This window comes from Styela clava, chromosome 1 (assembly GCF_964204865.1).
Source record: "Styela clava chromosome 1, kaStyClav1.hap1.2, whole genome shotgun sequence".
Classification (NCBI taxonomy): domain Eukaryota; kingdom Metazoa; phylum Chordata; class Ascidiacea; order Stolidobranchia; family Styelidae; genus Styela; species Styela clava.
In genome coordinates this window covers 15,704,371-15,731,350 of record NC_135250.1, presented here as the reverse complement: position 1 = coordinate 15,731,350, position 26,980 = coordinate 15,704,371, and the positions used below count along the sequence as shown (strand labels likewise).

The following is a 26,980-nucleotide window of genomic DNA, read 5'->3' as shown; positions in this document are numbered from 1 at the left end:
ACTATCTCATCGAAAATACAAATGCGTGTTGCTGCATCCCATCCCATGGACAAGCCTGCTCTGACTATAATTCTTTTACGCGCATGAGATAATGTCCGCGAGATAAGTTATGAATGCACTGGTTATATAACGCTTTCGCGACAATATAATGTAGTTACGTGAAGTGACCTTTTAAGGTATGTATGACAAACTTATTTAAAACAATTAAGGCTTACATTGAATGGAGCAAAACAAGGTGTGTATAGTTCCAAAATCATGGCACCACATAGCTGGAAATCACCTATAGCGGCTCCTACATTGAATGATGAATGACGAAATCAAAATACCTTAAATTAAAACTAATTGGACTATAGGAACTACATATTTGAAAAATGTGCCTCAAGGGACTTTTCTTATATACAAAGTCAAACAAATCGTTTTTGAAAAGGTCGCACTAGTTTATAGTCTAAGTATTTTGTCATCTTTTATTCTGTACATAGGCCAAGAAGAAATGTATGTACCAACTTTTGCGCGTTTCTATTTGACCCTTACGACGATGTTGAGTATCAATTGCTTTGCAAAGCAGAGTGGTAAGTAATTTTGATTTGTATCGTGGAACTTATTATCTTATAAATTGTCCAAGGACATGCGTAAAATATACACACTGGTCACGGCGTATAAATATTTGTCAAGCGACCAACATTTGGACTTACCCCTACAATGATATTATACTTGATGGTATATGATTGAGTGCAAAATATGCGAATATATATAATAAAAGTTGTCAAATGAAGTTTACTACATAACTAATTACTGCGATGATGCATCTTATCGCTAGCATCATTCGTCTGGCATTTTTGAGAGGCAAAAAATTTGTGAATGTTGGCTCACAAAAAACTACTTTTCTTGCTTTTATGCCTGTGAATCTGAAACTAATTGTTTTATTTAAATGGTATTGCATACTACACGCATGATTGTGTACTATTTCCATTGTTGAAGGAGTCATAAAAACTGATACCCGGGCCTCTATATTCGGGCAAATATTACATATGCACACTGAGTGTCTGTAAGGCAGTGGTTCTCAACGGCAGGTACGCGTGTACCTTTTTGGCTGTCCGTCGAATAAATTTGAAAAACTTGCTTGAAAATATGTCTGAGCAAAAGAAGTGTCTGAGCGGCTTCATAAATTGCAATTGTTGAGTCATTGTTAACTTATTGCTTATTTGTCATTGGTACGGAAATTAACAAGGAATTCGATAATTGGGGAAGCGTCTATTGAGGCGTAAACAAACTTGGTCACCGAACTTACGCCCATTTCAAACCCTGACCCTGAACGACTGGATATTTCGTTAAGTCGATCCCTTTATACGCGGATACCACGTTGATGTCGAAGACATGTCATTGTTACATTTTTGGTTATAGCTTGAAAAGAATATCACGAGCTCAGCCATTAATCCAATAAATTACTGCTGATTTTTTGTACAACTTACTTATGAGAGAAAATTTGTGAGTTTTCACAGCCAATCGAGTTTGAGGACCAAAAACATTTTTTATATCGATTATAATATTGGAAAGGTAAGCACAGCGACGCAATATTTTGTTAGTGAGAAGAGTTCGAACTACAGATCTGCAAGTACGGTAAAGAGACGCAACCTTCTTTGAAGCACTGAGGTTATATATTTTTTCCAAGTCAAATCCTAGGCCCCTAGGGTATGAGGGTATGGTGAGATCAACCTGGCGAAATTGGGAGGATTTGTCCAGAATTTCTTTCAACCTTGAAATAGGAGCTATTCCAGGATTAATATAAAGATTGGTTGACAAGATTTTAGTTTTTTTCCGAGTTCAGACAGACTAGCCACAGGACAATCAAGACAAGAATAAAGAGTGTCGGCAGCAGAAATGAGTGAATTGCAGATACGATAATCTGAAAATATAACAAATATTAGGAACAATATAGGTCCAAGAATTAAGCCCCGAGGGACTCCAAAAGAAATATGTATTGCCTGGGAGCACCGGTCATCGACGAAACAAGTCGACTTTACGATCAGAGAGAAATGATTTAATGAATACTGACAAGATATATCATAGGATTGAATTTTGTGAAGGATTTCGACAACACCTATCACAATCTTTTGAAATTGTCGGGGAATTCATTTAACTTCACTCTCTGGACCAAATGTGCGTCATATCGTTTTGAATATAACTATTCGCGTATTGGCGATCGATTATTTGTCAGTTTCCAGATCATCCACTATGATCTGAAAAACTTATCAGTCCACAACTACGTATGGGGTGTAAAATCGTGTTTCCCATATTTCTTCATTGCTCCACACACTTTTGATCAGTCTTCTGTTATGTTCACATGATTGAGTTTCTATTCACTATATAATCACAGATTTGAATTTGATCACTGAATGTAGAAAAACTAATATGACTAGACTCGAATAAACAAATTTTGCAATAATGTTTTTTACTTTTTGTGATGACTGACACATTTGCTTTTAGCGACACAGGAGGTAAAATTACCCCCTGGCGTAGTCTTGATTGATTCTCAAATATGGGGAGGAAAACCATCGTCTCCAATTGTCGGGGGAACAATTTCTGAACCTAACAAATGGCCTTGGATGGTATTTATTAGACTATCGGGAAATACACAATGTGGTGGATGTTTGATATCGTCGGAGTGGATACTGACTGCTGCTCATTGCTTAGAACGGTTTTTAATTTATCTTCTATCCTATTTTTATCCGTAGTACATTTAAGCTTTATCAGTATTAAACAGTTTTACTTTTCGACAACAACAAGAACAATTAATCAATATTCATGAGGTATATATTTAAAAATAACAAATTTTCATCACGACCATTATATTTTGTAAAAAGCTCAATACTATTTGAGCTTTTATTCTATATAAGATAGAATCAACAATGACAAAGGCTTCGTTTCAATTAATAAAAAAAAGTTCAATAAAGTCGTGAAGTAGCAAGTGTTTTCACCAGTTATGTTTACTAATCACAAAATTTGAGATATTTAGTTATTATATAATTTGCGAACGCCATTCTCCGCATACACGAATTTACCAAAACAATAATTTGATTTACTGGTGGATAAACAGCATATTTCAATTTTGGTTTGGGAACATTCGTGGCTCATATTTATTTAGCTGTGATATTTGTATTGTGCATGTATGATTATAAAATAAAATTAGAACTCATTTTGAAGAATTTCCAGCGATAAAATGCTTTCTTCCCGTTAGGCATTCAGTTGAAGAAATTGTAATTGGATCAAATTATAACGACGGATCAGATACCAACGCTATTGTTCGAAAACTTGACCGGAAGTGCTGTCATGAGAGTTTGTATAAATTATTTTATTCTTAAACATCCAATTTACGTCTTGGGAAGTTAGTTAATATTTTAAATCTGTATTTCCCTCTACTGAACCTTGTTCAACGTGACGATGTGAAAACATCTAGTAAAAATTTTGTCGCGAACAAATACCACATACTATGCGCAAATTTTGTGGAAAACAACACATATATATATGTTAACGTTTTTAGACTTCGATAGAAAATCTTGGGAGAATGATATTTGTCTTGTCAAGCTATCGTCGTCTGTCAATTTTACTAAAAATGTGGAAAGTATAGATCTACCTAGATCAAGATCGAAAATGTCGGATAATAGTGTTTGCACAGTTTTAGGCTGGGGTTTAAACGAACGTGAGTATTTCGGAAAAGTTACATGGAATTTCATAAACGTTGTATTCATTTGATAAAATATTTTAGGTTATTAATTCACAGATCAGAAACTTCTTCCTGGATTACACGAAGCGAATGTTGCGGTTATTAATTTACAACAATGTAGGGAATGGTATGCTCGAGACATGGTGCAAATTCCTGTCACACATTTCTGTGCAGGGTAAATAGACAATTTGAAATGTTTATTTTTGTCATTGATATTAAAATTTGGATATGTGACTCTACAGAAGTTTTTAAAGCCTTTAATCATAACCTCATACAATATTGGACAATTTTGTTAAAGCTTTCTATAAAAAATATTTTACGAAACTAAGTGGTTTTGGTGTCAAAACTATTTGAGACAACCCCTAGTATGACACCAGACCCCAGTAGATTTTATTCACGTTACTAAAATACCTCTCATCAACCCAATATGATCAGTTAAAAATGACACGACAAATAATTTACGTATTTAAATGCACGGTGTTAATTTAAAGTGATGATATCGTGTCTCAAACTAAAAAATAATTCTTCAAAATTAATTATAAAAATTAATTACCTCTGCTGCTAGCTGTAGTTTCTAAAATGAAAGAGCCGTCGGCGACGGAATCACTAGAAATTTATTTTGGTTGTGAAAATACTAATACGAGCAACGAAGATTTGATAAAATCTGTAATTCAAAATCCCCTGAAAAAACTTCTCCGAATCTGTCCGTACGTGAACTTTTGCTGGTTGACTTTAGTAGTCACAATTTTATGTTGGGTTTAATATTAGCTAGCGTTATTATTTATCAAAAATCAAATATTCAATTAAAATAGGCTGACTTGAATAATATAAATTTTTGAAAAAGAATCCGGCTGCGATTCTTTGTTCCTCATTTTTAGTTCACATGAGTAATATTCGATCTTTGCATACTAACAATGCTCTATTTTATTGATTAACCTTTCCAAGATTTAATTGTAGTTAAAATAAAAATACTCGGCATTCTTATACGTTTGATCGTTTTAAGAAACGTATCTGGCGGCGCGGACACATGCGCTGGGGACAGCGGTGGTCCTTTGATTCATAAGCAAGGCGATAAATACATATTGAGGGGAATAACCAGTTTTGGTGCCAAAGTGTGTGGAGTGCCTGCGAGGCCCGGGGTCTACACAAGAGTCAGTCGCTACATATCATGGATAAGAAGAAAAATGAGTCAACCCGCATGTATGGGTGAGCATATTTACGATTTCCTTAATTACAATATGAAAGACGATAAAGATTTTTCAAAATTGCACTAATAATGCCATACAAAAAAATTAAAAATTTTTTTATACATTATATGCGTGAATAATTTTGATTTTTTTGTCTATTACAAAGTCGAACAAGCGCTGTTTAGTTTAACGATTTCATGCTCTAATAATGGTTAGCTGGTTTCTGAAATTTGTCTTCAATCGAACAGCTGAGCGCTGTCCTGAGAAATATTCTAATTCAGAAGAGCGGATCATGTCAAAATATTATGCGATTCGGTGTGATATCATGCGATATCCTACTGGCGTGTTTTCCTCTTTTACTAGGCTGTTGCTGAACTATGAACGTAACAATAAATTTGATCAAACAAATGTATCAGCGGTATAAAAGTGATATCAATATTGCCATTTGAATAACAGGTTTAAGATGGGATCCAATTTTGAAATTTACATTTGTTCTTTAGTCGTTAGTTAAGAAAACACGTAGCAAATAACGCCTTATTACACCGACAGAGATTTATATTTATATCGCTAGATTTTGAGCTGTGGATAACTTTGGGCAAAATATTACTCATTCAAGAAAAGAGCAGAGCTGATTTATACTAAAATAGGAACTCAAATTATGTATCGTATGCCTCTGATATTGCAAGTATACTAGTAAACTTGCAATGGTGTCAATCAAGTTTGAATGTTTTTTTAACATGTGATATCGTTATTATGAAAGTTACAGAAGTATCATGGAGTCAATGGGTCGAAACATGCTCTGTTACCTGTGGTGATGGTATTAAAATTAAACGACGAAGATGTATGGCAGAAAAAGGTCGATCTATATCAACAAATCAATGTTCTGGAAGGTTTGTAGATTATGGATCATGCACGGAAGCATCTTGTGAAAGTAAGTAGAAATGAAAAGCTGGTGGCATATTTATTGTTTTATTTTGAGGTCGGTTTTTTTAAATTGTGATTTCATATTTAGACTTTATTGAACTATTGGAAAAGGTAAATATTACTCAAGTGTTTCGCGGGATTTAAAATAAACTCAAGACATTGAGTAATATATTACAAAATTTTCATTCTGAAAAGCTAAGAGAGAGTACTTTTGTCTGGATCGACAGTTCAATGAATTAAATCAATTCTAAATCACTTTAATGTACGTTTTCTCGGTGTATGGACTGTTATTCTCACAAATAAATTTTCCACCATATTTAAAACAAATTCCGTTACTATATTGCAATATTAGCAAATCTTTCAAAGCGTTTTGAGGTCGGTATGCATTAGATGTTGATGCATAGATGTTGTTTTGTCTAACAAACTCCTTTGTACAAACAGTTTTGTACACTCCACCCATATCTATCCCTGTTACCGCATCCACCCACCCTCCTTGCACAACTGCCTGTATAAAGGACCATATTGTACATATTTGATTTACCCTATTATAATTTATATATATCAAAAGGGGTGTATGCCGCACATCTGTGTTTTAGGCCAATATGGTCTTGTGCATACATCCCGTCTTCAGTATTTATAATTACTTACTCTTTTATATTGCTTTTACGAGACGAATAAACATACATACATACATACATACATACACATACAACGGAACAGGATGTAAGGTTGTAACAGAATGTAAGGGAATTTTCTTTATTTTCCTCATCTTGCCTCAACTTTCGTGCATGGTTTGCATTATATTGAGATATCATTTATTACAATACAAATAAATTATTTCACAATTCATTTTGCTCTTTTTATCTCCGGGGTATTTGATATTTGCGTAATAAATATTTTTATAGCAGGCAATCGTTGGGGACCTTGGGAAACAAAGTGCAGCGTTACTTGCGGAACTGGCATTAAAACTCAAAAACGTATATGCCTTGACAAGAATAACAATGCCGTTCCTCAAATTTCATGTTCTGCTGGCAATGATACGAAAATTGGAGAATGCGTTTTGCCCGCCTGCCAAAGTATGTACATCAAATAAATACATTTTTGAGTACTACCGTAGTATGTGTACCAGGTTAGGGTTAGGCCATAATTTTATTCCGATTTTCTATATTTTAGTTCTATTACGAGTGAGAGCGCCCATTTTTGTACTTAAAATGGACCGGGGAGTTATTTTAATTTTAGAATAAATATTGCCTCATCGTGATGCAATTCGACATTGGTGTCCACATATTCGCGCAATTCTCCTCAGGCAATTAAATGTCAACCAAGTTCTTTCCAAATCATGATCATCTACATCGACTTTTTTCAACTGCAGAAAAACAAATTCAACGAAAACTAATGATACCAAAGTTCAAAACAAACCTCTGCGGCCGGCCACTGGTCACAAACGATATCTTGCGTGGTTTAAACTAACTTAAAATACCCCCCCCCCCCCCCCAACCAGCCAACCATTATTAGAGCATGAAATCGTTAAACTAAACAGCGCTTGTTCGACTTTGCAATAGACAAAAAATCAAAATTATTCACGCATATAATGTATAAAAATTTTTTAATTTTTTTGTATGGCATTATTAGTTATGTAACATTCATTTGAAAATTTTAGCATATCATTGGGGACCATGGAGTACTATATGTAGTGTTACTTGTTCTGTTGGAATCAAAACACGCACGAGGAAGTGCCTTGATCAAAACGATAATCATGTATCTCAGACTCTGTGTACACCCGGCGATGATGAAGAAACTGGAGTATGCGACCTGCCAGCTTGTTTGAGTAATTTTTTTTTCCTTTCCTGTAATTCGTTTCATATACCGAAATATATTATTGATTTTGAATGAAGAATTCAAAGCATAGATGTCAAATACGACTGACTCATTGTTCGGTTCGCCACTGCCATTTTCTATATTTAGAGCAGACAAGGTGTACAAGATTTAGGGGACGGTGACGATAGAATATCTAGTACTTATCATGAAGTGCCAGATCTATTCTTTCTAAAACTAATGATCCTAAAAGCATTTTTAAAAAAGCATTCAGCTGGACATCGTGGACCACAAAATGTAGCGTTACGTGCGGAAACGGTATTGAAACAAGAGTCAGAGAATGCATGGATTCCGATAGAAATGTTGCAGATCCTAGCGAATGTAAAGGGGAAGATTACGTAACAGGACAATGTATTCTACCGGCATGTAAAAGTACGTATGAAAACCATTTCATTTACCACGATTTGTCCTATTCGAATTTAGAGAAAACAGATAATGAATTACGGCATTCGCAATTTTAGGTGACAGATTGTCAATATCATACTTAAATACACAAGGAAGATCTCTGCAACCTCGTCACAAACAAATGACAGTATTGTGACAGTATTAAAATGGTTCAATTCTGAGCAAAGTGATTATCTTATGAGAACACATTCAGTTACTCTAACCAAAATAGAATTATTACCAACTATTTCAGCGTATTCGTGGGAAGACTGGGTAACAAAATGCAGCGTGACTTGTGGAAAAGGGGTTGAGACGAGAACTAGACAATGTAAAGATTCTGACAATAAAATTGCTCTGGCATCCAAATGTCATGGACAATCGAATATAACAACAACGTGTGCTTTAACGCCATGTAAAAGTAAGTAATATAAAGAAAACAATACTCTTGAATTCATAGTACTATGAAATCCAAATTACTGGATAAAACATCTACCTTTCCTCTGGCAAACAGAGCAATATTACTGTTTTTGCTAATTGACTTAGATATAATATAATAACTCATTGAAAGCGTTATTTTGGAAATGATTTTGTCCCTTTGCATTTTATTTTATATATCCTATATGAGCTAGTATTCATATCGAACATTGCAAGAATAATTCAACAAAAAAGATGTCCCTGTCTTATTTATTCAAATCCAAATATATTATTATGATCCAGCATATTCTTGGGGAGAATGGGTAACAAAATGCAGTGTGACTTGTGGTGAAGGGGTTGAAACGAGAACCAGGCAATGTATAGATTCTGACAATAAAACTGCTACGGCGTCTAAATGTAATGGGAGATCAAATACAGTAGCAACATGCAGTTTGTCACCTTGCGAAAGTAAGTAAAATAAATATAAACTCTTTCACAATCACAGCCATATTTTGAATAAGAACAAATTGTTGTTGTTGTTAAATTGACCACAATGTTAAATATTGCATTGACCGATTACATTTTATATTAAGCTTTCAGCTGGACCGCATGGTCAACTCAGTGTAGCGTTACGTGTGGAAATGGTACAGGGAGAAAAACCAGAAAATGTGTGGGTTCTAATAGTAATGTGACATCGAATAACAAATGCGAGGGAAAGGCTGAAGCAAAAGAAGAGTGCAGATTAACTCCCTGTATAAGTAAGCATAATTAATAAAATTATATATATATTAATATCAGGACAGGATTTACAATATCTAAACTCGAACTGCGTTGGCACTATAAAATTTATTTTCTCTCTAATAAAACCCTTTTTGCTATACGGGCAGCTGCACCCTTTGCTGTCGAAATTACAGACCGAACGTGCCAATAACGCTCTCAGATAGGGACTAAGGGACTAATGGTTGATGAAAGCCATAACACTTTTAAAAATGACCCATTCGAAATGGCTTCAGGGGAAGTGTCCCAAGAAGAGTTGTTAGCATATTCTTGGAGTGAATTGGCGACAAAATGCAGTGTTACCTGTGGCGAAAGAGTCGAGACAAAAAGGAGATAGTGCATTGATTCTAACAATAAAACTGCTGCAGAATTTAAATGTAGTGGGGAATCGAATATAACGAGTTCGCTATGTAAACGTACGTAAGCTAGGCTTGCACGTAATTGACAAAAATCAATTCCGTAATTACGGCCAAATCGATTACGTAATGACCCCGTAATTGCGATATTTTTTTACACATTTAAACCTATCATAACAACCAATTTAATCCACTTTTATTCCGAATGGGACATCGAAGTTTGGTTTTCATATTCCCGGCAATACTACACGCCGGCGACAGATGTTGAAGATAAATATCAAGGAGTGAATTCAAAATAATTTTATTCTGATTTTTATCTTTTGTATTAGGTTTGATTTTTTTATCCACTTTATAAACAAATTTTATGCGATCAATTTTATCATTACCAACACTGGTAATATATTTAAAAAACGATAGTTCACTTTTTTAAAATCGTATTAACGTATTAATACGACTTTCGTATTAAATAAAAATTCCGGGTTGCTAATTTATTAATCAACTACAAGCGTATTCTTTCGTTTGATTATACTTTCGCTTGCCTCGCGACGAAGACTTGTTATTTCACCGTTTTTTAGAATATCCGACTTTACTACTTAGTTAGCATTTTATAATATTTATTGATGCCGACTTATTGACGATATTCCGAATTCCATGCTTCATTTTACATTAAATCATTTCGCGGCCTAAAAGTTATAACATTATTTGCGATAAATTTAGACCTAATAATAATTATTTGTGCATTATTTAAAATACCGTACTTATATGACATGCCTTCTCCGAAAATACAAAGTTATATCGCAAAACAATGCATTTTGTGACATTTATTTTGCACTCATGAAAATATTAATTTATTTTTCTAACTAAAGTCGACAATCCTATTTGCCAAGATTGACACAAGTTTGGTCGAGTGCCGGTGGTATTCGAGTCTACGATAAATCAAAACAAGTTGCCGCATTTGGTAAAGACAGGTAATCATATTTGGCCGACATATTGCGAGGCATTGTGAGAAACGTATTAAGCAATGCCAAGTCCGGACAGATATATAACGATAAAATCGGTAACAGAACATCAAGATTTTGTGATAGAAAATGGATCTCGTGCAGAGTAAACACGGGAAATCCCGTCGTATTGTTGTTTCTCTGCCGTCTCAATCGCTTTAACGATGCCGAAAAGACTAAGTTGCGTTGGTTCATTACGCAATTTCTCTTCCGTCTTTATATTGCTGCTTGATGAGCGCGACATTAATTATCACGGCATTTACAAATAGACCATGTTTTTTAAGTTGATCTCTTACATTCTTTGGTCATTTCACCCGAAGAAGTTGAAACCAGGTGTGTTGACGTCCATCGGTCTCAACACAATTCTATTCCTTATCTACGGTTAAAATGTACATTGGCCATCCTAGATAAGTTGATAATAGGTTAGTAAGTGACGCGTTATCCCTTTCCCATCTGCCTAACAAGAGAGATAAAAACGGCTGCGAATACCGGAACTCTAACTTCTTTTACTTAAACTTTAATTTTTTACAATCGACAGAATTGACTGCTCTGAAGAGAGCTCGTTTCAATCGCGAAAGCGCTCGACCAATAATTACGACTTTACGTTAATTACGACTTTACGTAATTCGTAACTTCGCTTCCGTAACTCGAAATAATTCCGTAATTCCGTAAATCCGTAAATTACGTGCAAGCCTAACGTAAGCGAAGGAATAATTCCTTTCCGTGTCACCATCGATGTATTCATTGAGTATTGCGATTAAATTGTGAGTGAAGTTTTTTTTTTTAGTCTACGTTTGGGGACCATGGGACACGCAATGCACAGTGACCTGTGGGGAAGGAATCAGATTACGAACAAGAAAGTGCTTGGACAAAAACAAAAATAACACATCCTCACCGTGGCTGTGTCTACCGGGTGAAGCCGAAGATACCGGAACGTGCAAACTGTCTGCATGTCCGAGTAAGTCATAAATTAAAATTAAATATTAACTTTTTATTATGAAAACCTAAGTTTTTTTTATAGTGTAATGTCGAATTAATAAAATTAAATAGTTTTATTTGTTATTGTAACCAACTATATAACTTGAAATCAAAAAATTTAAATTATCAGCGCATAAAACAGAACGTTCACGAAACAAAAGCAAACATTCCCTGTTGCATACCGTGTTTCCCCGAAAATAATACAGGGTCTTATTTCAATTTTCTTTCGAAAAATAACACTAAGACTCATTTTTTTGGAGGGGGGAGTTTTATCTTCTTCATTGCACCCTTTCCTCTACCACGCGTTTTTGATTAATCATTTAAAACGTGTATAGGAGAAGTTCTTGCTATCGACTAGGTCAAAAAAATTCGGGCTATCGACTAGGTCTTATTTTGAAGGGAGGGCTTACATTGAAATCATTTTTAAAATTCAGGCTAGGTCTCATTTTCGGGAAACACCGTAGGAACCAAACTCTTACCAAAAGATCTTGATCAAGATAACAAAATTGTTGACAACGCAAGTCTTTGTCTCCAATAAAAACAGAAACGAGTATAAAATTTTAAATTTAGTGAGTATTTTTCCAAGCATATAGATGGAGCTCATGGCAATCCGAATGCAGCGTTACTTGCGGGAGAGGAATTGAAACCAGTTCTAGAAAATGCTTGGATTCAAAGGACGACCAAGTATCAACGTCATATTGCAGAGGTCGTAAAACAAGGAAGAAAATTTGTACACAAGCACCCTGCAAAAGTAAGCATATATCAATCTATGCAGTGATCTTTATTTAAATTTCCTATTGCTAATCCATGAAGTATATCCGGTCTTACTAGTCGTTGATAATCAAAAATAGGTCAATCAACTCTGAAATTTCTAGGTAAATATAAATTGTATCGGTCTGACTACTTTATCAGTTTTTAAATCAGCTGACAAACTTCGGTCTAATTTATCATTGTAAGCCAATTCTTCCACAATCTTCCATATGTTAAAATTTCCGAATAAATTGGCGCTTAGGATGATATTTCTGCAATTGCCATTCGGAGTAAGATAATAACGTGTCATTGTAAGTGAATTAACTTTTGCATTGGTAGAAAATTAAACGCAATCTTTTGATCGTATCATCGCAAAATTAATCCCAGGATGAAAGTAATGCCGATTTGCTTGAAATTAATTATTTATTTACCATACTTCAGCGTATTCTTGGGGAGAATGGGTAACAACATGCAGTGTGACTTGTGGTGAAGGGGTTGAAACGAGAACCAGACAATGTATAGATTCTGACAATAAAGCTGCCACGGCGTCTAAATGCAACGGGGGATCGAATATAGTAACAACATGCAGTTTGTCATCTTGCGAGAGTAAATAAATAAAAAATTCTACTGTTTCACAGCCTTATTTCGAATAAAAACAAATTGTTCATTTATTAAATTCAACAGAATTTGCTTTAAATGATATATATATATATATATATATATTCAACTACGCAATCATATCTAAAACGAAAATATAAGATGTCATTAAAGAATAGTTTAAAATGTCAAATATTGCATTGGCCGATTGTATTTTATATTCAGCTTTCAGTTGGACCGCATGGTCTACTCAGTGTAGCGTTACGTGTGGAAACGGTACAGAAACAAAAACCAGAGAATGTGTGGGCTCTAATGGTAATGTGACTTCGGATAACAAATGCGAGGGAAAGGCTGAAGCAAAAGGAGAGTGCAAGTTATCTCCATGTAGAAGTAAGCTTACCTAATAAAATAAATCGTATATTAATATCAGGGCAGGATTTACAATATATCTTTAACTGTATCTTTCTTATGGAATGGCGTTATGAAATTTATTTTCTCTATCATAATTTTAGCATATTCTTGGAGTGAATGGGCGACAAAATGCAGCGTTACCTGTGGCGAAGGAATCGAGACAAAAAGGAGGCAGTGCGTTGATTCTAACAATAAAATTGCTGCACAATCTCAATGTAGTGGGAAATCGAATATAACAACAAAGTGCACTTTATCGCTATGTAAACGTACGTAAGCAAAGAATCAATTCCAATCCATGACACCATCAATGTATTCATTGAGTATTGCGATTAAATTGTCACTGAAAATTTTTTTTTGATACCAACTGATTTTTAGTCTACCTTTGGGGACCATGGGACACGCAATGCACAGTGACCTGTGGGGAAGGAATTCGATTACGAACAAGAAAGTGCTTGGACATTAACAAAAATATTACATCTTCACCGTGGCTGTGTCTACCGGGCGAAGCCGAAGATACCGGAACGTGCAAACTGTCTGCCTGTCCGAGTAAGTCAGAAATTAAAATTCAAAATAAATTTTTTATTTTGAAAACCTGAGTTTTTTATAGTGTAATGTCGAATTAATATAATTAAATAGTTTTATTTCTTATTGTAGCCAACTATCTAACTTTAAATTTAAAAAGTTCAAATTATCACCGGGAATCATAGACATAAAACAAAACGTTACGAATCGAAACAAAAGGTAATGTGCTATGTTGCATCGAAACCAAAATTTGCGAAGAGATCTTGGTCAAGATAACAAAATCGTTGACTCCGCAAGCTTATGTTCTTCAAGAAAAACAAATGAGTAAAACAATGAAACCAAAAGCTGGCAAAAAGATCTTGGTCGAGATAACAACATCGTTGATTACGCAAGCCTTTGTTCTTCAAGAAAAACAGAAATGAGTAAAATAATATTAAAACTAGTGAGTATTTTTAAGCATATAGCTGGAGCTCATGGCAATCCGAATGCAGCGTTACTTGCGGGAGAGGAATTGAAACCAGTTCTAGAAAATGCTTGGATTCAAAGGACGACCAAGTATTCACGTCATATTGCAGAGGTCATAGAACGAGGAAGAAAATTTGTACACAACCACCTTGCAAAAGTAAATATATATCAATCTATGGTCCATGCAGTGTACAATATTTAAATTTCTATTACTAGTTCATTGCTACATGAATTCCTACTAGTTGGTGACAATCAAAAGTAGGAAAATAAATACTCTGAAATTTCTTGGTAAATATAAATTGGTCCAGTGTAACTAACTAACTTATCAGTTTTTTAAACTGACAAACTTTGGTTTAATTTGTCACTGGCAGCCAATTGGTTCACAATCTTTTTATCCAATACTAATATTGGTGAATCGTATGACTGCATTTCTGATATTTTTCAGAAGTAAGTTTAATTAATGCATTCTTATCATTGTTGTTTTCTAGTAATAGTACCACTTTTCATGTGATCCTATTAATTTAATATTTTAAAATATTTGATATATTGAACCAATGTGATAATCCATTTAAAATGCTTTAAACATTTATCACAGTGATATAATATTTGCAAATATTAGAAGTTTCCGATGATCCCAACAAACTAAAAATATTTTTAGGGTATCACTGGGGATCATGGGATTCTAAATGTAGCGTTACATGTGGAAGCGGCATCAGAATACGAAGTAGAGATTGCCTTGACGAAAATGATAAAATCGCAATTCGATCCTCTTTTTGCAGTCCCGGAAAGAATGAAGAAACAGGGAAATGCGACCTTTCGCCATGCCCAGGTATAGTAATAGTTTTTCAAATCATCACAATATTATGAATTTCGGACGTTTTATCAATAGTAGACGTGAAACTGAATAAGACGCATGGTGTGGGTGTAGTCGTAATCGCTAGTGTTTGATACTTTGTTAATGAAAAACGGAAATGAAATCAGGATCAAATCATGACGAATAATTTAATATTCATTCAATCCAGATCCCTCGATTGGTTGGTTATATTAAGTACACTTTTCGATTTCCGAGAGCGTTAAGTAAATGAGCATGACTGGTATTAATAATAAATAATTTCGTTGCTGCTGGCTAATTTATTAGTTATTGCCGACTCATTGACTAGTTTATTTGGTTATATATTAACTCTCGATTCTAGACTCCGATATAAAATAATACATTTATTTAATACATTACGCTCTGATCAATTTGGGATTGCCTGTTAATTTTATGTAGCAGAAAAAGAAGCTTTCATTATATTATTGCACCGTTTAATAAACATACGATTAAATTCAACAACGATAAAACATACGCATAAAATTATACAATTGCACGTTAGATAGAAATTGTCCGGATAAAAAATAGCATACCTTGCGAGAATAGAAATGGGGTCAATCAAATCTCAATTTGCTAACTTCCATTTATCAATACTTTATTTCCCCCTTTCTAATTAGGATAAATTCTTTCTCTTTATTTCTCACTCTTGTGGGGAAGTGGTCTTTTTCTAGCCTTTTTTCTACCAATCAGAGACAAGTTCATTTCTTTTTTTGATATGATTAATTTAGAATGAGCAAGGATGTTTGTTTTTGCAGTTAGCATAAATACATTGGAACTAACTAACGCTTGTAAAATTGATCAGGTGACCTAATTTACGTGGTAGTTATTGTTGATTTCATCAGCTCGTGACGATGAGGTCATCGTTGATGCGGAGGGAAAGTTTCTAGTGTTATTCCGTTAATAGCATCTAAAGACGAAGTCAAATCAAATTTGATAATTTTGTTACAAATTTGTTAAAAATTTATTACATCAGTGCAAAAACTTTAAAACTAATTGAGTGCCTTGAGTTTATGGCGGTCGTTTAGCATTGTAGAAGAATAAATACCTAAAACTCAGAATTCGAAGTGCCGTCTGTACTTTGTCATACAAAACCTTTAATTTATCCACGTTTTCAGTTTTCAACTGGAGTTCTTGGAAAATTCAATGTAGCGTTACGTGTGGCAGCGGGATAGAAACGAGAACAAGGGAATGTCTGGATTCTAATAAATCAGTAGTATCGACTTCCAATTGTGTCGGGAAACCATACGAGAAAAAAACGTGCTCAATACAGTGTATAAGTGAGTATAAGCATCGGAAACAACCTTACTGAATTATTTACTTTTTGATTGAGCAGTTTGTATGCTTAAACGTAATCAATTTTTTCGAGGTTTCAAAATATTGTAATGAGTGAGGTTAACAAGACATGTATACAAATTGAATTGCACACATACCTAATTGATTTCTTATCGATCTAAATTAAATGACTGATAGCGGAATAAATGACAGTCATCGGTGGTAAAACGTTAAATAAGCGATCCAGTGACCTCCACCCTCTATCTCGATTTGTACGATTTATTGAATGAATTCAACGTTTTGATTATTATTAGGTAGATCGCCATCAATGTTTACAAAATTAGTGATGAGCGTGGATTAATCATTGGACTTAGCGCGCTATTTTGCATATCATCACGACATTTGGTTTTATTGCGTTGCAATAGAATGAATGTACATACATTTTAAAATGATCGTCCTTCTTACAGCACACAGTTGGAGCACTTGGGCAACCAAATGTAGTGTTACATGCGGAAAGGGCATCGAAGCTCGGACAAGAGAATGTCGCGATTCAGTTGGAGAGGTTGTACCAACGTCTCGATGCAGCGGTAGATCGAGGAGTTGGGCGACATGCACCTTACCACGGTGTAAACGTGAGAATTTATTTTGGCGATTTCTGGAAGAAATTTTTCTCCGGATGGGAAAACGGGGTTTTAGAAAATTTCACATCAGACACTACGCAGAAATGCATGTGTACATTTGAAAAAATGTTCAGTATTATTAGTTAAAAATAGGTATTACTATCGCTAATATTAGAAATATTGCATTAGTGCTATTACAATTATCCATCGAACAACAAAAAAGCCAACAGATAATGATATTTGATCAATTTTCAAGATTATCACTGGGGTCTGTGGCACAACGAGTGTAGTGTTACCTGTGGGGCTGGTGTTATGACAAGAACGAGAAAATGCTTTGAGGACAATCAACCAATGAATAAAACGTCACTGTGTTTTCCAGGAAATAGAGACGAAATCGATAAATGTATTCTTGCTAAATGCGAAAGTAAGTTTGGAATAGTTTTCTCTATAACTTGGAATGTGTTAACTTTATTCCGCACTTGTGGTCACGATCGAAAACACCTCTTTCTATTTCAGCATTCAATTGGAGTTCTTGGAACACAAAATGCAGCGTGACATGTGGTAAAGGTGTTGAAACAAGAACTAGAAATTGTTTAAATGCGGGAAACAAAATTACGTCAGCATCAAATTGCGCTGGGAAAGAAAACTTGAAATCGATATGTTCTTTAGCAGATTGTCCAAGCAAGTAGTATTTTTGTTTTCACAGTTCATTACCGTCAAGCAACTATCCAAGTGAATATACGCGAATAATAACGTTATTCATTACCAGTGTCTGCACATAGCTTTCAGATTTATAACAAACAGTCTTGCCAAATCTGATCAATTTTTTATATTTGATCCTGGTCTGCATCAATAACGTGGAACCGAGCCACAAGCCACAATCTTCTAAACTTAACTTAACGGCATAACTGAGCTAACGAGCCCATCTAACTTTATAGATATTATATATAACAATGTTTTTCCGGCAATATTTCAAAATTGCATATTTGGAAGATGGGCCATCAACTAAATCGTGTATTTAGTTGAACCATTTAAAATTCTGATGAGGACACTGTTGCCCCAGTTTCAGTAGTATACAGAGAATAAACAAAAAACTATATATATATATATATATTTCAGTCTACAACTGGGGAGTTTGGACAAGCAAATGCAGCGTTACATGTGGTAATGGCATAGACACGAGGACAAGACAATGTTTGGATTCAAAGGATAAAGTTGTAAAAAGGAAAGAATGTGTTGGACGATCGATCAGAAAACAAAGATGTAGACTACCATCATGTCGAGGTAACTATTTTGTGGATAGACACAAGTAAAGTAAACGAACAATAAAAAATGTAAGGCAAGAAAAACAGGTTCATACCTGTGAAATTGTCGATTTGAAATAGTTAGATGAGCTGTGGGGTTTGCACGCGTATAACAGGTATGTGGGTTGAATCAGTAGCCCACTTTTCGTTTGACACTTAATCACAAGGTTCTGAAAACATTTCACTGAAAAGTTAAGCCAGCAGTAGTAATTGAAATGTATCTATTGGCAATAGTACTACAATGCCATTTCTGAAATTTTTTTAAGATAATCTACCGTCTTATGAACATGAAACTTTTATTCTTCGAATTCAACTTGGGTTTTTCATCGATAAATGTAATCCTTATATGAGATATATATATATACCAACTATTTTGTATTAATTCCTAAAGTTTTAAGTTATCACGCTGGCTCATGGGATCCGTGGCTCACCGGATCTTGTGGTGATCTAAACATACCATTAGATTATCACCTATAACATGTATTCATGCGTGGAAAAGCTGCATTATAATCAGTGGTTTGTGGCTCATTATCACAGACTTTAATTTATAATTGCGCGATAGTGATATTCAGAGGATTCGCCCATAAAATCAGACTTACCAAATGGATGGGGCTGGCGGGACTGACCGTATGGCAATAGTTTTCTCTTTTTGCGTAGGATGTTCACGAATGATATTGAAACATTTTTATATGATGCTATCTATATAAACGTTTAAAGGGGATTGATGCATCAGAGCGCAATTCCCTTCGCCAGTACTTTCACAAGTCGAAGACGTGCAAAAGACATTACAGCACATTCTATTGTTCACGATCGATACTGTCGCCTTTATCCAAGTCAGATTTAAACTCAAGTTCGTACTAATATATATTGGTTGTAGGACTGGACATTTCAAATCTAATGGTAATTATTCAAATCAGCCCCCCATATCGAATCGCCCCCCATCTCGTTTGTCGAGGTGAATTCTTCAATTTTGTATTGAAGCCCACATATTTGTATATGAATCGATTCTGACACGCTCTTTTTCGTAAGAGAGTTATTTATAAAACAAGTTCCTTATTATGTTTGAACGCTCAGCAAACTCACTGTGTGATGAATTCTATGTTTTCAGTCATTTAGATGTCTGGAGGTCCCATTAGAATGAAAAAATCTTTTGTAATTAAATATCTTTCAAGATTCGATTCAGAAATCACCAGGTATTCGAAAATGCCAAACTCACGCTATTTTCGCCTTTTTGTCAAAAATTTCTCACACAAATGAATGCCTCCCAACCAGTCCCGCCATGTCGCAGACCAATACCAACAAGAGAAGTAGGTCTTGGAGAAACACGTCTGGTTGTGAAAACACATTGTGACACAAAACAGTCACATTCTACTGTCGGTTGGTAGAAGACGAGATATTAATGACCGCTTGTGGCGACTTGAATATTTTCACAATTAATCGCGCCAAAATGGTTATCGTTTCGTAATTTGAAAATCCTCCAAGTTTTCACAATTAGCGATTGGTCAGTATTTTTCCGCCGACCTCCTCCCACTACTGAAAGAAATACAACTTTTCTTATTTAGTGTATCATTGGAGTACATGGACAGCCAAATGCAGTGTCACTTGTGGCAAGGGAATGGAAACAAGATCAAGAAATTGCTTGGATTCAAAGGATCTGATTGTATCTGCAACGAAATGCGTTGGGGAATCCAGAAAACGATATTCGTGCTCTCGTAATGAATGCATATGTTAGTAAACACACTATGTGCAATTAAATAACAAATATATTGGTGATATAATATCCTGCTTTTGTGAAAATGATTATATTTTCCCATCCCTTCCTACTTAGTGATTTATTCAAGTTGCCCTAAATCCGCTAATTCTTAAATTGGTTGAATAGACAAAAGAAAAACGCTCAGATTTTTAAATGCGAAGGTTCATATATACATTTGCTATGCGTTTGCTTACGTGTCCCTGTCTTTCATCTTTTTTTGCCTTTTTATATTTCCACTTATTATGCATTTTATTGCAATCTGTTTAAAATCTGTTTCCTTTGACGAATGAGGTTGACATCATGTCATGTAGCATTCGCATCGGCACCGATTAATTGGTGGAGCCGAGCACAGAGTTCGCTGAACCAACGTGAAACAACTTCCCATAAAATAAGACGAAACAGGAACATTTTGTGTGAAATATCGGGTCCTACATGACTAGGGTCCAACACAAGTAATAGTCCTCTGGCAAGTTCTTCCATCCCAAAGTACTAAAATTCAGAGGAGCAATTTTTTTCCAATAAAAACAATCACCTTAGCGACATAACGAACAATATCTAAGATTTAGCAAAATATTTCCACTCCAACAACATGCAGTGAGTAAGTGAATGCAAACCACTTGTAAAATGGCCATCGTTTTGCATTACTCGAAAAAAATTTTCTAAGTCAAAAGTGTATACTCCGGTGAATTTTTTTTTAATTATTTCAATTGTAATTCGATGAAATGTTAATTTTCATATTTTAGCATATAACTGGAGTGTATGGGGATCAAAATGCAGTGTTACCTGTGGTAACGGAGTGGAAAGAAGAACCAGAAAATGCTTTGACTCAAACAAAAAACTCGTATCTTCGATAAATTGTGTCGGTAAAGCAACTATAGTAGGATCATGCACGAAAAAGGCCTGCGTCTGTAAGAAATTTGTATTTAAATGAAAATATTTATTTTCTGGTTAGTTCGAGTCATTTGTATCTTTCTAACTTTATCTCTGAGGATAAAATATAATCCTATGCTTGCCTTGGGGACTTTACAGCATATAAATGGGGATCGTGGATAACGAAATGCAGCGTAACATGTGGAAAAGGTATTGAAATAAGCAAAAGAGATTGCTTGGACTCCAACGAAGCGCCAGTTCAAGAATCTCAATGTGGCAATGGTAGTCCTATCTTGCGGCGCAGTTGCATTCTTCCTGCATGCAAATCAGGTTTGTGACTGTTACTAACCAATGGCAATTTAGTCATAGATTTTAAAAGGGCGGCAAATGATAAAGTATTAAAATTTGCAGATGTAAAACAGAGTGAGAGCGGACTGTAATGTCGTAACTGGGTAATAATATATCGTTTCAAAAGCTATCGTGAAAATTCCGTGTCATATCAACTATTATAGTTTGTATACTACCAGCAAATATTAGTTTAGTTTGCCCTGTGTAGTGTCACATGTGGAACTGGCGTCAAAACAAGAACACGAAAATGTTTGGGTAACAGAGGCAATGATGTATCTGCATCAAACTGTGTCGGTAAATCGCGACAGCTTGTTGTTTGCTATCGGCCATCATGTCAAAGTAAGTTTAAAACCAATGAAAAAATTGACACCATTAGCCGAGAGTGTGAAACGCTTTCCAACTAGATTGCAATAACATATTTCCATCACTTTTGTTGTGACAATTTATGTGAATATATGTGAACTCAGATAGATTAGATTACTTGATTAAAACGTTTGTGTATGTAACTATTTTACCCCAGTTATCTTAGGTTATCGGCTAATAGAAATCGATATTGTATTGGATTAGAAAATCAGTATTGTAGTAGGTGTATTAAATAGAAATATAAAACTCGATCTAATCGTCCTAAATTTTCAGCCTATAAATGGGGACCGTGGAAATCGGATTGTAGCGTGACGTGTGGAAGGGGTATTGACTCGGGGCAAAGAGATTGTCTCGATTTTAGGGGAAATTCAGTTGATTCTTTTAGATGTAAACCTGGAACAAATCGCATGAGAGGAACTTGTAACTTAGGAGCTTGCAAACAACTTTGGGGTGTTGTGTCAGGTATTGTTAAAAGTACTCTATGAACTTATTTTTGCAATCTTATCTCCGTTTCATCGATTGTTCAAGTCATTTTACTCGGCGGTAATATCAATTTGTTCACTATTGCTAACAACGAAAACACTTACCTTATTGGTGTTGTAAATGAACTTGCATTTTGTTGACTGGCTGGTAGAATTAAGTACCCCAGATTGTAGTGAGCGAACTAACGATTTTGCAAATATCTCGTGGCATACACAAAGACGCTAATTGAAATGACGAAAGAAAAAGTGATGGATTTACTGCAGTGTTGTTGTCATCTCCCTCAAAAGTGAATATTTTACGAGAAGGAACATGCAAAGGAATCTTTGGTACTAGGAAATTACAAACAAACACTTGTACAGAAAAAATATGCCCCATCTTGCGACTGTTTTAGATTCTTCCTAAACGCACATATAGTTAAGGTATGTGGAGGTTATAGAATAGACACTTGGCTGCTGAAGGTTAAAATTAGAAGACTCGAAATAGCTGTGCACAAGTAGCGAAAAGCATATTAATCCTCAACCCTCTTCATACATCCAATTTATTATTCATTTCTCTCTTTTTTATATTCACCCGCGGTCGACATTTTCACCAAAGAAACTTTTGTATTTTTCGAACGATTATTCAAGCATGCTCTTTAACTATGTAGATCCACATTTCTGTTCGACATGATAATAATTTGTTTAAGTTTATTTATAACGAAAACAAGTACCAATATGACATCTTATTGAACCTAATAATAATAATGATTTATGGATACGATATACCGTTCTTTTAACGCGAGTGGAACGTACGGTAACAACAACACTTTAGCGAAACGATCCATAGAATTACTTCATGTTTAATAAATATTTTCATCAGATTATAAATGGGTACTCGTGGACACATCCTGCTCGGTAACGTGCGGAAACGGGCAAGAACTTAAATTAAGAAAATGTACAAATTCCGCCGCAGAAACGGTCGAAGCAAGATTGTGTTCGGGTTCAAAATATGAAGTGGGAATTTGCTCTTTACAGGCATGCCCGTCAAGTAAGTGAAGCAAATATTTTTATCTATTAGATTGATTAAATATTGAAGTATTATTTGCAAATTGTTTGCGTCCAAGTTAGTCAGGTTCTTATTGTAACGGAAAAACGAAATTCAAGCTTGTGTTTAGGAGCCGGATATTATCAATGGAATATTGTACAAAGAACATATTCACCATGATTAACTGGATTTTTTTTACCAAAAGCAAATTTAGAGGAATGCTTTGAAGTCGATAATTCTGAAAAAATGATTGCTGTAAAACTATCTAGATAATCTGATAGCAGCTAACTTAATGTTACAACCGTAAAGTATCAAAGTTAGTTTCCTTCCTTTGATATTTTGATTTGCGATGTACCTATGCAATGTAGGACTAGTTTTTGTTTAGTTGAGGATGATTTTTATTCCAGAATTTTATTCGTTGCCTTCTGTCGGTTCATATGAATGGGACTCGTGGCAACCTTGGTCGAAATGCCGAGTTGGATCATCGGGTAACAGATTCAGGTCGTCCACAAGATATTGCTTGAAAAATAGACAGGTCAGATTTTGACTCCTCTAGACATATTGACCCATCCATGTTTTAATTTTATTTTCATACGATGAAATGACGTCATTACACATTGCAAATGTTAAATTTTATAAAATCTATCTTTGTACGAACATTTCCATGAAAATGCTTTTGCCTGTTTACTGCCAATCGTATTTTCTCGCTTGCGTTTACAGAATTTTACCCATAATCACTTGCTTCCAAGTCTTATGACCTCCTGAGTATGCAAAAGATATGCACAGTTTCGTCCAAAACACGTTTTCCCCAAATGACTGAATGTAGCGGCGTTTGCATAATTACATCCATGAGAATTCACTCAAGAGTCTTAAGATATGACATTTAACAAACAATCAAATAAAAAACTCTTTATTGGGTAGGAATTTTTCTAGTACCAAACGTAACTTATATATTGTTATTTTTCAACAGGACGTTCAGCCTCTTTTGTGCAAAAATACAATTGGCGGGGATGACTATCGAGAACAGCCGTGTTGATCGTGATATATATACAATGTGCAATATCCAAGATCAAAATTGCTTTCGTTTAAAATTATTGATACTTATGGCGACTTGATGCTTATTAGTATAAAATTTTGTAAAAAATGTAACTACACAAAAATTGTTGAGGAAGTATCATAGTTATTCTAATTGCAACACGAAGACATCAGCAATTTCACTGAACTGAGTTTGACAAGTCACTCTGGTATTCATATTGCAATGCCTAAAGCTCTAAACCGATTGGGTGGTAGTATATATATTTATTTTTCATTATAAAAGTGATATATATATAATGCACTTGTGTTGTAATTCAGTTTTATTTAATCTGGATCCCTCTGATTCAACATTCACTGCGGGGACAGAAAATATAAAATTGATCATTAAGATGATTTTGTAATTATGCACGCACGCCCGTAGTATTGAGGGAACTATTTAACACCGTAATTCCTTATTCCGGAGCCAACCAAATAGATTTTTTTACCCAAATTCTGGAGCCGTAATCGAAAGAGAAGAATCTTTTACCCAGCGATCTTTTTTTTTTCAATTTATCCGAATCAGAATTTTATAGTCTTCCACATACTATAGGAAAATTATACATATAAATCCTAAGTATAACACCAATTCGGAGATTTGAAATGCAAGAGAAGATTATGTATTTCACACAATAATTCATTACCGTTTAGATATAAACTATTAGGAAATAGAATGAATGAAAATTGTGTGTCTACTTCAGATCGAAATAAAACAGAACATTAATATGAATATTTGCCTCTTCGATGGCCATATAATACGACTCTTTGAAATTAAGCCGTCTGGCAAATCACACGTACCATTCAATTAACACCCAAGCTTCTTTGCAACATAGTGAGATTAAATCACCGACGCCATACGCTTGTAATACTATTACATGGACGATAACTTTCCAATTCAATTACGCACCATATAAAAGAAAATATAGATTGTTTTGGTGAATGCGCAATACTAAGATTGTACGTTAATGTCGTCTTCTCGGACGCAGAAATTTACCTTGGAAAATTTTTACAGTAATAGAACTGAAAAATATTTTTATATAAAATTAAGATCATAGTTTTTATTGTTAATATGACATATGCTTGGATGCTATTCACCAAGCTTTCACAAGCGAAAACGAATTCAGCATTGACCACAACAAATATATTTTAGAGATGTGCATCTGCACTGTTGACTAAAATCGCAATTCCAAACTGGTGTAACTCGTGGGCACTGTTTCATTATTAACGAATTGGTATAGTAACAGAAAGGAAAAATAACCTTGACTGCAGGAAACTATCGGGGTTGAAATAGCACTAAAAATGTTAATTAGAGTACGTGACCTCGAAGGCGACATCGAAGAACTAAAAATGTGGTGTATGTTTGAGAATGAATATTTAAGAACATGTACATCACTTATTGCATGTGGTGATTCAGGAACATCCGTAGGAATATCCTTTGATAAGTTATTAAATTTATTTTTACGTTTGGATAAACTGATTGAGTACGATGTATTATTACACAAAGCAACAAATATGTGCTGCTAGTTAGATTACACAGTTATTGAACTCTTGAAACCAGTATTATTTATTGAGTGTAGGCTATATAAATTTATATTTCGAGTACGGATCCATTGGAAGATACCTGGTTGTAGAAAAGCTGAAATAATCTGAGTTGAGAGGCAAGGAATCTTGAACATGGACTACCGGTGTTCTTATTTAGTTAATCTGGGTTTTTGCCATCGAACAAAAAACATGAGACGCTCGACATGAATACGTTGTCATGAATGATGCTCGGTTCTAGCTCAATTTCGGATTGGTCAGAGGTTGAAAAATCACTGGAAACCTGTGTTTTATAACATTCTAGAATAGAACACAAATTTTTTTTTTTTTAATTATTTACCGTAAGGGTCGTGTAATAATGTCTCAAAAGAAAAGAACGCACTGTCAGAAAGTGTGCTAGTGTGTTAACTAACTTTGTAACCCTAAATACAATCTACTTACTTTCAGACAGACATTCGGGGAATTAAAATTTTTCCATTGCAAAACTGAATGAACTAAACGTAAAGCGACAACAGTGTATTGTTGTGTGCGTCTTCGACGACGCATGGATGACATATATATATATATATATATATATATATATTACAAAAATTGTCTATTCGAATTATTCTACACTCATTCAGTTTTGTTTTTTGTGTTGATGTAATATTAATACATCTTGCTGTTATGACAATAATCGCTTTTAATAACGCCATGCCCAATTAGTCACTTTGATACAGAGAACTGCTAAGGTAAGAGAAATTATCAAAATCTTCAGTTTGACATCACATAAATAGCACAATGCGCATCGGTTGAAGTCTAACTATTATCTTAGCAATTGTAACGAAAATATTAATTTTAAAATGAAATACATATATTTAATATTTAATTAAAATTAAAGAGGAAAATAACATTTTTAAACATACTGAATGCTATTTAACAGACGAACGCATATTGATGGTCAGCGCCGGCTACTTGCGTGACAGACCGGTCATTTTAAAGCGATGGATGGGTGATTCGCAGATTAGTTTTACGAAGTCACGCTATAAATTCCAACAGATATTCTGATTAAGTGTGGATGACGGGTGGATACTCATTTTTATACGTGATCGATCTATGATACAT

At 34.7% G+C, this 26,980-nt stretch overlaps 1 protein-coding gene across 9 annotated transcripts; it reads left to right on the top strand.

The window, feature by feature from the left end:
* Positions 1-426: 426 nt before the first annotated feature.
* LOC120344476 (A disintegrin and metalloproteinase with thrombospondin motifs gon-1-like) lies at positions 427-25,902 on the top strand. 9 transcript variants are annotated; one of them, XM_078110627.1, is made up of 33 exons: positions 427-569; positions 2,485-2,695; positions 3,236-3,333; positions 3,539-3,697; positions 3,779-3,896; positions 4,725-4,927; positions 5,675-5,839; positions 6,738-6,908; positions 7,493-7,660; positions 7,915-8,079; positions 8,345-8,509; positions 8,809-8,973; positions 9,099-9,263; positions 11,424-11,594; positions 12,201-12,365; positions 12,806-12,970; positions 13,187-13,351; positions 13,474-13,638; positions 13,748-13,918; positions 14,352-14,516; positions 15,018-15,188; positions 16,346-16,507; positions 16,970-17,134; positions 17,379-17,546; positions 17,639-17,803; positions 18,242-18,406; positions 19,989-20,153; positions 20,923-21,087; positions 21,209-21,379; positions 22,034-22,222; positions 23,102-23,269; positions 23,674-23,801; positions 24,237-25,902. In XM_078110627.1, the coding sequence occupies exons 1-33, from the start codon at positions 491-493 to the stop codon at positions 24,300-24,302; spliced, it is 5,247 nt and encodes a 1,748-aa protein (XP_077966753.1). In that variant the 5' UTR covers positions 427-490; the 3' UTR covers positions 24,303-25,902. The 9 variants fall into 9 exon arrangements, 8 of the variants coding, with proteins under 8 accessions (XP_077966753.1, XP_077966751.1, XP_077966754.1 ...); XM_078110625.1 differs by having other exon boundaries at positions 5,669-5,839; positions 6,741-6,908; XM_078110628.1 differs by having other exon boundaries at positions 5,669-5,839; positions 17,502-17,546.
* The last annotated feature ends 1,078 nt before the right edge of the window (positions 25,903-26,980 follow it).

Coding starts and splice junctions, on each gene's coding strand:
- LOC120344476 (XM_078110618.1), top strand. CDS start 491: ATGTATGTACCAACTTTTGCGCGTTTCTATTTGACCCTTACGACGATG. Junction 11,595..12,200: donor CAAACTGTCTGCATGTCCGA/GTAAGTCATAAA, acceptor TATTTTTCCAAG/CATATAGATGGAGCTCATGG. Junction 14,517..15,017: donor TACACAACCACCTTGCAAAA/GTAAATATATAT, acceptor AAATATTTTTAG/GGTATCACTGGGGATCATGG.